General features: G+C 44.1%; 1 protein-coding gene across 2 annotated transcripts in view; it reads right to left on the minus strand.

Moving 5' to 3' along the window:
- Nucleotides 1–1,821: 1,821 nt before the first annotated feature.
- The window catches only part of dnajc1 (DnaJ (Hsp40) homolog, subfamily C, member 1), a 345,901-nt gene continuing 336,225 nt past the window's right edge, over nt 1,822–11,497 (minus strand). For both annotated transcript variants that reach the window (XM_070881402.1, XM_070881401.1), the window contains one exon: nt 1,822–6,752. In XM_070881402.1, the coding sequence (XP_070737503.1) occupies nt 6,684–6,752 (69 nt within the window). In that variant the 3' untranslated portion in view covers nt 1,822–6,683. The remainder of the gene's footprint in view (nt 6,753–11,497) is intronic.

An 11,497-nucleotide genomic window follows, 5' to 3' on the forward strand; every position in this document is an offset into this window, starting at 1 on the left:
CATTAAATGGAGACCGTCTGTCCTCTCAGGTGGACACAAAAGATCCCATGGCAGTTATCAAAGAAGAGCAGGGGAGATCTCCCCCGATGAATGTTCATCCCTCAACCAACAGCACTAAACAAATTATCTGGTCATTTATCTCATTACTGTTTGTGGGCAAATTGTCTGTGAAGCACTTTGGGATGTCCCACGGTTGTGACACTATATGAATGCAGGTTCTTGCTTTACTTTGTTAGAATATGATTTACATCTTCTATAGCGAAACTTAATGGAAAAAATGGAAAAGCTCAATATTACTATCAGCCTTTCCGATATCAGACATCTTTCATGCTTAAAGCCAGAGTTGTGCAATACTTTGTCATTTTTCCTGAATCATGACTTTGCTCAGGGTAGAACCTTTTGCTTCTGTACATCTCAATAACAAAAATAACCTGCACTACAGTGCCTATCACATCAAAAAACATCCCAAGGTACTTTACGGAGGCATAATCAGGTAGAAATTGGCGCCTGTGAAAAGGAGATATTAGAAGGGGTGGCCTGGAGCTTGGTTTTATGGGCAACCTTAAAGGAGGAGAGGCAGAGGGATATAGCAGAGGGAATACTAGAATGACATCAGATGTCTGAAGTTACAGCCACCATGAAAAACCATGAAGAGATTTAAACATGAGTGTGAGAATTTTAAATTGGATGTTTTGGGGACCGGGAGTAAATGTAGACAAGGCAGATGAGTGAGCGGGATAGGATATAGGTAGCAGTCTTTTGGATGAGCTGAAATTTATGGAGAATGGGAGGACAGCCAAGTGAACACTGGAAGTCAGGGGCGGTGGTTTTCATTGAAAAACACGGCGTCAGTTTACACATGTACACTGATGACACCCAGCTCTACCTCACCACCACTTCTCTCGACCCCTCCATAGTCTCTAAATTATCAGACTGCTTGTCCTACATCCAATTAAATATTGGGAAGACTGAAGCCATCATCTTTGGTCCCCACCACAAACTGAGTTTCTTAGTCACCAACTCCATCCCTCACCCTAGCATCTGTCTGAAGGTGACCCAAACTGTTCGCAACCTAGGTGTCATATTTGACCCTGAAATGAGCTTCCGTCCACATATTCACGGCATAACTAAAACCACCTATTTCCACCTCCGTGACACAGCCCGTCTCCGCCCCTGCCTCAGCCCATCTGCTGCTAAAACCCTCATCCATGCCTTTGTTACCTCTGGACCTCTAGTTCAACACACTCCTGACTGGCCTCCCACATTCTACCTTACGTAAACTTGGGGTCATCCAAAACTCGGAAGCCCGTGTCCTAACTCGCACCAAGTCGCGCTCACCCTTCACTCCTGTGCTCGCTGACCTACATTGGCTCCCAGTTAAGCAACGCCTCGATTTCAAAATTCTCATCCTCGTTTACCCTCCATGGCCCTGCAATAGTGCAAGGTGGGAAGAGAAGCCATTGTTGGAGATGCAAGGAAACTGGGATCAGAGTAGAAATCAAGTCCATGTTGCTAGCATTTCTAACATGGAGTGGGTTTCTTTATGAGCAAGCTGAGTGATATTTATCCTAAAGTAATTTATGTAGTCTTATAAATTTAATTTTAGGGTTCATTACAAATTCAGGCCAATCATGATACCTTCTTGGGTTCATTGGCATCAGTCTAAGCAGTTTACTTTAGGAGTTGACTCACACGACGCAAAACCTGTATGTACAATAGCATCTGTGATCTGGGCTCATGCCTTTCACCAGCATGCTTCTTCAATGTCTCTGAAGGTGGACTGAGCAAACACAAACAAAACTTGTAAATCGATAAGCGCTTTATTTTACAGTAAGATGAACATACAGAATGGCAGTTTATGATCAACTCAATTAATCCAAATAGTACCATTTATCATCATGTAATGATGCAAAATAAAACACATCATGCTTCCAGTGTGTTGTCTTAATTGACTTAGATAAATTCTAACTGTTCCTCCAGCATTTCTGATCTTTCAGTTTCTGAAAAGTCCTTGCAACTTTCTTTTAAAAAGATGACTGCCTTTGAAGCATACCATTTGAAAAACCTCCCTCAGTTCGGGGTATTTACCAATTATTGAGACAAGTTAACAAAATACTTTTTATTTGTAATCAATGAGGATAGATCAATGATGCTAATTCATTAGCATCATAACTGCCTATTGTCTCAGTTCCATTTTTAACTTGCATGAATACACTCTGCTTTAAAACACAGCATTTAAATAATACGGGTATCTAGTGAAGGAGCAACTTGAAGGAATATGTAATTTCTTTCAGTTTTTTTGATAGGTGGTTGGTTTTTTCAAAGAATGAGAAAATAGTTTTTGCAATGGCAGTTTTAGTGAATGATGAATTTGAAGTGCCACTACATCAATACAGATAAGGACAGCTATTCTTAGCTCATTGACTGATGCACAATTTTTTTTTAAAAACACACACATTTCCCAATCACATTTAACTATATCTTACTCTGAAGATTAACTCCCAACCTTGAAAGCCAAATTGAGTATCTACATAACAGTGACTGCAACTCAAAATAATTCAGTGTGTGTGTGATTTAGGATGTTTCTGCAAAATGAGCTATACAAATGCAAATCTATCTTTATGTCTTTGATCACTCTTTGCATGAGTAAGTTTTCCTCAAAATCTGCCTTAAATTGTCTCATGTGAGGGTGCCTCCAAGTCACCCAGAATTATCACTTGTGCCACCTGGAGGGAAATGGCATTGGTACTGACTGGCAACTCCCTCATGCAAGGACTGCAGAATAGTGCTGCAACAAGTTCCATATCCTCAGCAGGACAGGCAAAACACTGCACAACTCTCCTTTTTCTTCCTTCCCACCCTAGGCATCAGCACACTTATCACCCTCATAAAGCAACACTTCCACATCAACCAGATAGCTTCCTGAGATGGTGCAATTGTAAAAATATTAGTTACATTATACTTTAGTGTAGCAATTGCAAACTGTTAATTTCATATATTTGAGCAGCAAGCACAGCTTAATAACTACTGTTAAAAATAGAGTTATTGCTATCAGTTGCTTCATTTTACTATTTAATAATTTTTTTGGGTGCTTAAAATCCAAGTCAAAGTCTAGCCTAGTGTTATTTTGCTGCCTTCCAAACACAAGGGGAATTACATGTTAAAGCCATGACCGAAATTACAAATTTGCCTAGACTTCTAGTCAATGAAAATAAATTAAGACTAATGTAAGAGTAACTGCAAGAGTAGTCAAAAATATCTATAGTAACAAAAAGAGTAAAGGAACCCCAAAATTATAACGGAGTATATGTTAAATATAACAGTGGTATAGTGTGATCAGGAAAGATCATTATGGGCAATACTGCAGACATTTATGAAACCATCAGCATAGTGATTAAGTTTAGTAAGCAAAGATAAATAATACTTTCAGATCCCCCACCCCCTTTCAAACCACCATCAACCTACTCAACAAAAACCATCCTGACCCTGTCTTTGCAATTTACTACCTCTTTCCAATCTGCCTTTCCTATCCAAAGTCCTTGAATGTGGTGTTCCCTCTCAAATGCCATAACTCTGAATTACTCCAGTCCAATTTCCATCTCTGCTACAGTACTAAAACAAATCTATGCAAAGTCACCAACATTCACTATCTTCTTCAATCATCATCAATCGCTCCTCTAAATGTGCACCTTAAAAACCATTCCATTTGTCCCATCCTAAATTTTCCCTTCTTTTCCTAAGACCTGCAATGCACTCACCTCTCCGTTAAATACGCTGCAAATCTGGTGTCCGCCTTTCCGACAGCACTGACCTGCTGTTACTGCTCATTATTGTGATGTCTAAGAAATATGAGTTTTAGTCATCAGCATCATTTTTGTTCATTCTACTTACATCTTTCATGGGGAAAAAAGGGGAAAACAATGACGATGTCCACAGAAACCTTCACGTAGAAAATAGAAAACCTTCAGATTGACTTGACCATGGCCTACAGTCAGAAATGCAGGAACTGGTCATCCAAGGTGCCAAACGAACCTATTTCACTTTACATTTATAGAAATTAATTGAACGTAGGCACAAGAGGAATAACATCCAAAATCACTGATATAAAATTAGGTGGCATGACAAATTGTGAGGAAGAATGCAAAATATTGCATGAGGGCATTGATAGGTTAGAAGAGTGGGCAGATGAAATTCAATGCGCAGAAAATGTGACGGTTGTACATTTTGGGAAAAAGAAGTGAAAGCAAATAGATCCTAAAGGGTAAGATTGTTAACAGAGTGGAGGAATAGAGATGTAGGGATAAAGGTTCTTTAGGTGGCAGTGTCAGATGAAAAAGACCATAAAAAGGTAAAGAAGATTCTGGGTTTTATATATTGGGGCACTGAATATTACAAACACAGAAGTGTTGAATCTGATTAAGGCACTGATTAGGTTTAATTTGGGACAAAGGTGGTAATTGAAGAGAAGGGACTGCTTTAAAGTGGGTATTTTGAGACGTTGATGCTCTAATTTCTCCTTGTGGCTCGGTGTCAAACTTTTTTTTGTCTTATAACACTCCTGTGAAATGCCTTGGGACATTTTACCAAGTTAAAGGCGCTATATTAAAACAAGTTGTTGTTGTTGATAGTTTTCAAGGGGGTAGTGACAGTGCAGGAGGATAGTGATAGTAATTACAGTATTGTGTGCAATGCTGGGCAGCTCATTATAGGAAGGATATTAGAGCCATAGAAAATATATTGAAGATTCTCGAATTCATACTAGGAGTGAGAGGTTATAGTTATGAAAAAAAAATCATTGGAACAGAGAAGTTTAAGGGGGTGATCTAATAGAAGTTTTCAAAATTATGTAAGATTTTAAAGGAGGTAAACCGATAGTTTCCACTGGTTAGTGAAGCAAGGGGGTATAAACATATCACTAAAAGAATGAAGGGGCAAGTTAGAGTGGAAGCAAGTCTTCCTCGATTCCGAGGGACTGCCTATGATAATGATGATGTAATTATGGCAATTTCACAAATGCAGCCTCACCAGTTTCATACACTGATTCAGATTAAGGCAGCAAATCTAAATATAATTGAGGAATTGAAAACCAAAATGGAAATACAGCCTAAATGGATGAGGTTTTGTACGAGTAACATTTAATCAGGCGGGTTTACACCAAAGGCATAAAAATTATACCAGGTTCATACCAGTACATATCTGGTGATAAAAGCTATGTCAAGCATTAACAGCTTTTGAAACAGTTTCCACTATGTGCAACAGATGAAAATGTTACAACTGAACTGGCTGGGATTTAGATGTACTGTACATTATAGTATGTAGGAAAAATGTGTTATTCAAAAGGAAGACTACATGCTGAAACATGCTTGTGTTGTGCTGTGGTAAGCAAATGATTGGAATCTTAAGTCATCATAACTCATTTGAGACTAGATCGTTCCATGTAGATTTCAGCATACAAATGTGTGACTGCATGAAACCTTGATTTTAAAAAATATATCTAAATATTAGTAAAAGGCTTCTGCATAAACCAAAATTCAAACACATTTAATCACAACCACAGATGCATCACATGTGTCAACTGGACAAATGTTTGAGACTTTTGAAAAAATACCATTGAAAGTTTCTACACTGTGCTGTTCCAGCATCACAGGTAACTTGTAGAAACAAAGCTTCACTCCACTTAAGTAAATCCTAACTTTGACATACATTAACTTATTACTAATGCACAGATTGCAAAAAAAATAAGCAAAGACAGTGCACTGTACAGAACTCCCTGGCAGATCCTCTTAAACTTTACAAACTCAAGGATGTAAAACCAATTGATTTGTGCATGCATTAAAAAAAAATTCCACAGAGAATTCCGCAAAGATTAGTAGATAGGGACAGCATATGGTGTGGTACTGAGCTAAACAAAAAGGTTCATACTTAGATCACCTGCCTGCAGTGTATTAGCTGATCCCAGCCAGGGCTGAAATTGGTTTTCTGATCCTGCTCACTACCCAGAGACTCATGCTACAAGCACATATGGATATTGACCAAGACAGGGCTGATCGCGACTCAGCTACGATGAACATCAATACTTGGGCTAGGCTCACATATGAAGAACGGCCATTTGGGCGAGGTATTGAAGGGTTGCTATTACACTTGGAGTTGAACTGTATGAGACGCCATGGTTCAGGAGAGATGGGGATGAAAAAGCAAAAACAGAAAAAAGTCCGTTCAAACTAAACCCCTCAATTAAGATCTTAATTTGCAGTTGGATTTTACATAATCTCAAAACATCCTTTTTGTATTAGTATGTATAAAATAACTTCAGTTAAAAATGCAAGAAACCAAACTATCAACAATCTGCAAAGGAAAGGAACACAAACTTATGACCAATATATAAAGACAAGCATGAAACTTGAGTACAGAAAATGAGTTTCTTATAAACAAATTTTAAACTATCCAGATGTGCATGGCACTTAATGAAAAAATGGGATTCCAAAATATGAAACTACCCGATTATTCGGTGGGAGATGGTAGCACATTGATTCTTTTTTTTTTAAACTAAGGCACATGACATTATCAAAAAAGAAAGCCGAGGTAAGTTATAAGCAACTAGGCTCCAGGTTCACACAATATATTTGTTCATGGCGCATTACTGCTTCTGGAGGGAGACCAGTGCTTGTAGGTACCATTTTCAGTCAGCTTTTAGCTTGCTTCCTCTTCATAACCAGTTCAGCCAATAGTTTGTATCGGATTATGCATTCTTCCTGCAGGACAATAAGAAATTTGACATTGAGACTGATCAGTGTTTTATAAGCAAGTTACGACGACTACTACGTTACCGTTTACAGTTCCTTCAACATAGAACAAATGGGTACTGAGAACAAAATGACGAGATATTAGAGAGGGTGCCAAAAGCTTGGCCAAAGAAGTGGATTTTAATGAGGGTCTAAGGAGGAGGGAGGAAGGGGAGATTGTGTGGGGAAGAGAAGGGGCGTTCGGGCGGGAATTCCAGAGCATGGGGTCTAAGCGGCTTCAAATGGTAAATAATTCAGCTTACGTGCTGCTGAAACCCTTGTCCATGCCTTTGTTACCTCTAGACTTAACTATTCGAACGCACTCCTGTCCGGCTTCCCATCTTCCACCCTCCATAAACTTGGAACTCATCCAAATCCCTTTTGCCCATATCCTAACTCGCACAGAGACCCATTCACCCACCACCCCTGTGCTCGCTGACCTACATTGGCTCCCAGTTGAGCAATGCCTCGATTTTAAAATTCTCATCCTGGTTTTCAAATCTCTCCATGGCCTCGCCCCTTCCCTATTTCCACAACCTCCTCCAGCCTGTAATCCTCCAAGATATCTGCGCTCCTCCAATTCTGGCTTCTTGCATATCCCCAATTTTAATCGCTCCACCATTGGCGGCCATGACTTTAGCGATTAGGCATAGCATGCTTGAAGAACCTGCAATCAGGGACGCTTTTCAATTTTTAACGTGACTTATGCTAGAAAATGCATTAAAAGAAAGAGAAAATATAATGCAGGTCTCAGTGAGGATAATATTTAAAAAAAATAATTGTAATAAAATACCAGAAAATCACTTTCCTTTTGCACATGAAAATCTGGTCGTAATGTTAGGAGCCTTTGAGCAAATGCAATTGCAGGAAACCTGTTTATGGGGCCCTGTAAATTGGGGGTAGAGCCAGTTTAATGGGTAGAGATCTGCTCAGGTGGAGTGATCAACAGATGGCCATAAAAGATCAAGGATAGTTTTACATGATCTTTTAGGCTGTGCAATTGATTTGCACCACGGTTATGCGTGTCTCTGGGCACAAATAGAGAAAATTCAAGTCTAAAATAATGAAGCTAAACTTGAGTGCATTTCAGTTGCACACCTTCGGGTACAGCCTAAGCTCAGGCTTGAAGAGAACAATAGGGTTGAACATCTTCGAGTTTAATCTGAACGAACAGTTAAGGAGGTGCAAAGTTTTTGGGGTGAGGCGAATATCCGAGAGATACTGAGCAGCTACAATATAGCAGAAGGAAAGACATTCTACCCTTAATTTAATGGTGCAATGTTTGATAATGGGTTCCTTGAAAGTTTTGATACCAAACAAAATAAATAATTGCAAAAGTATCTTTGGACAACCAGAGATATTCATCAATCAACCCACTACAGCAGTGCAGTCAAATACAGGCACACAATTCGGCTTCATTCCTCCATTCGGCTGCACTTCGCAATGTAAACAAGGCTCAATTCTAGGAATTGAGGCATCGTAGATGAAAATATCAGCCTACACCTACAGTGTCAGAATAGGTAGCCAGATCTAAGAGTTTGCTCTCTATGGGTCTTCGTATAAAAGCAGAGTTCAACACACCCATTAAGTGTAATACTTTCTTTTCCACCATCAATAGATCCATGTTATCACCAGACAGCTCACTGTTTGTTGGGACGCAAGCTGCCCAGTGCAAATGCAAATCGATTTTTCCCCGATTACTGGGGGACAGTTCCATGGATGCTAGCCACCCAGGATTGGGAAGAAGTAAGATTAGGAAGAATTACCGTCACAATAAATGTTCTCCTTTTCCCATCTAAAAGCTCCTTTGCCATTATTGAAGTTTCAACTCTTTTAACATCCATTTTAATGATATCAGGTTGCATTAAATTTAGCATCAAAACTTTATATCTTTCAAGTTATTAGGTGTTATTAAATATCAATGCATGTCATTATTATACAATGACATATTGTCAGTCAGTTTTATTAGTTAGATAGAAACATAGAAAATAGGTGCAGGAGTAGGCCATTCGGTCCTTTGAGCCTGCACCGCCATTCAATATGATCATGGCTGATCATTCACCTCAGTACCGCATTTCTGTTTTCTTTCCATACGCCTTGATCCTTTTAGCCGTAAGGGCCACATCTAACTCCCTTTTGAATATATCTAACTAACTGGCCTCAACAACTTTCTGCGGTAGAGAATTCCACAGGTTCACAACTCTCTAAATGAAGAAGTTTCTCCTCATCGCGGTCCAAAATGGATTATCCTTTATCCTTAGACTGTGACACCTGGTTCTGGACTTCCCCAACATCGGGAACATTCTTCCTGCATCTAACCTGTCCAATCTCGTCAGAATTTTATATATAAATCCCCAGGGCCTGGTAGTCTGCATCCCAGAGTACTTAAGGAAGTGACCCCTAGAAATAGTGGATGCATTGGTGGTAATTTTCCATAATTTTATAGACTCTGGATCAGTTCCTATGGGTTGGAGGGGAGCTAATGTAATCCCACTTTTTAAAAATGGAGGGAGAGAGAAATCAAAGAATTATAGACCGGTTAGCCTGACATCGGTAGTGGAAAATGTTGGAATCAATTATTAAAGATGTAATAGCAGCGCATTTGGAAAGCAGTGACAGGATCGGTCAAAGTCAGCATGGATTTATGAAAGGGAAATCATGCTTGACAAAGCTTCTCGAATTTTTTGAGGATGTGGATAGAGACAGGCAGACAGGAAGCAAAGAGTAGGAATAAACGGTCCTTTTCAGAATGGCAGGCAGTGACTTGTGGGGTACTGCAAGGTTTAGTGCTGGGACCCCAGCTATTTACAATATACATTAATGATTTAGACAAATAAATTGAATGTAATATCTCCAAGTTTGCACACAACACTAAGCTGGGTGACAGTGTGAGCTGTGAGGAGGATGCTAAGAGGCTGCAGGGTGACTTGAACAGGTTAGGTGAGTGGGCAAATACATGGCAAATGCAGTATAATGTAGATAAATGTGAGGTTATCCACTTTGGTGGCAAAAACAGGAAGGCAGAATATTATCTGAATGGTGACAGATTAGGAAAAGGGGAGGTGCAACAAGACCTGGGTGTCATGGTACATCAGTCTCTGAAAGTTGGCATGCAGGTACAGCAGGTGGTGAAGAATGAAAATGGCACGTTGGCCTTCATAGCGAGTAGATAGACTTCCAGTCACAAAAACATCCTGCACTTCTTATACTCCGCCCGAGTCTCCGCAGTATTGAGTCATCTGTATCCGTCACAAGCTTCCCTTCTCCCGCCCTGCACGTCCCCACCCGAAACCGACAACGAACCCGGACACTGGCCGGGTTCCCCCAGCAATCCGCGGGACAGCCACGCAGGCAGGAACTGCTCTCCCAGTCCCAGCAACCCACGGGACAGTCACCCCACCCGTCCGCACCTCCCAACGCCCAACAAAAAGTTCTCATGTCCTGCACGGTACACTAGTCCACAAGAACCCAGTCAATTTGTAGGTTCATCCATCCAAACCCTGCAGTCCCACAGACAGGGCGGCGCCGCCCCAGCTCCGCCCCCGCGACACCCCACCAGCCATCGCTCCTGCGACACCCCCCGGCCATCGCTCCTGCGACACCCCACCAGCCATCGCTCCTGCGACACCCCCCCGGCCATCGCTCCTGCGACACGCCCCCGCGCCATCGCTCCTGCGACACCCTCCCCGCCATCGCTCCTGCGACACCCCCCCCCCGCCATCGCTCCTGCGACACCCCCCCCCCGCCATCGCTCCTGCGACACGCCCCGCCATCGCTCCTGCGACACGCCCCGCCATCGCTCCTGCGACACCCCCCCCCCCCGCCATCGCTCCTGCGACACCCCCCCCCCGCCATCGCTCCTGCGACACCCCCCCCCCGCCATCGCTCCTGCGACACCCCCCCCCCCCCGCGATCGCTCCTGCGACACCCCCCCCCCGCCATCGCTCCTGCGACACCCCCCCCCCGCCATCGCTCCTGCGACACCCCCCCCCCGCCATCGCTCCTGCGACACCCCCCCCCCCGCCATCGCTCCTGCGACACCCCCCCCCCGCCATCGCTCCTGCGACACCCCCCCCCCCGCCATCGCTCCTGCGACACCCCCCCCCCCGCCATCGCTCCTGCGACACCCCCCCCCGCCATCGCTCCTGCGACACCCCCCCCCGCCATCGCTCCTGCGACACCCCCCCCCCCCGCCATCGCTCCTGCGACACCCCCCCCCCGCCATCGCTCCTGCGACACCCCCCCCCCCCGCCATCGCTCCTGCGACACGCCCCGCCATCGCTCCTGCGACACCCCCCCCCCGCCATCGCTCCTGCGACACCCCCCCCCCGCCATCGCTCCTGCGACACCCCCCCCCCGCCATCGCTCCTGCGACACCCCCGCCCGTCGCTCCTGCGACACCCCCCCCCGCCATCGCTCCTGCGACACCCCCCCCCCCGCCATCGCTCCTGCGACACCCCCCCCCCCGCCATCGCTCCTGCGACACCCCCCCCCCCCCCATCGCTCCTGCGACACCCCCCCCCCGCCATCGCTCCTGCGACACCCCCCCCCCCGCCATCGCTCCTGCGACACCCCCACCCCCCCGCCATCGCTCCTGCGACACCCCCCCGCCATCGCTCCTGCGACACCCCCCCCCCCCCGCCATCGCTCCTGCGACACCCCCCCCCGCCATCGCTCCTGCGACACCCCCCCCCCCGCCTCGCTCCTGCGACACC

This window comes from Pristiophorus japonicus, chromosome 5 (assembly GCF_044704955.1).
Source record: "Pristiophorus japonicus isolate sPriJap1 chromosome 5, sPriJap1.hap1, whole genome shotgun sequence".
Taxonomy (NCBI): domain Eukaryota; kingdom Metazoa; phylum Chordata; class Chondrichthyes; family Pristiophoridae; genus Pristiophorus; species Pristiophorus japonicus.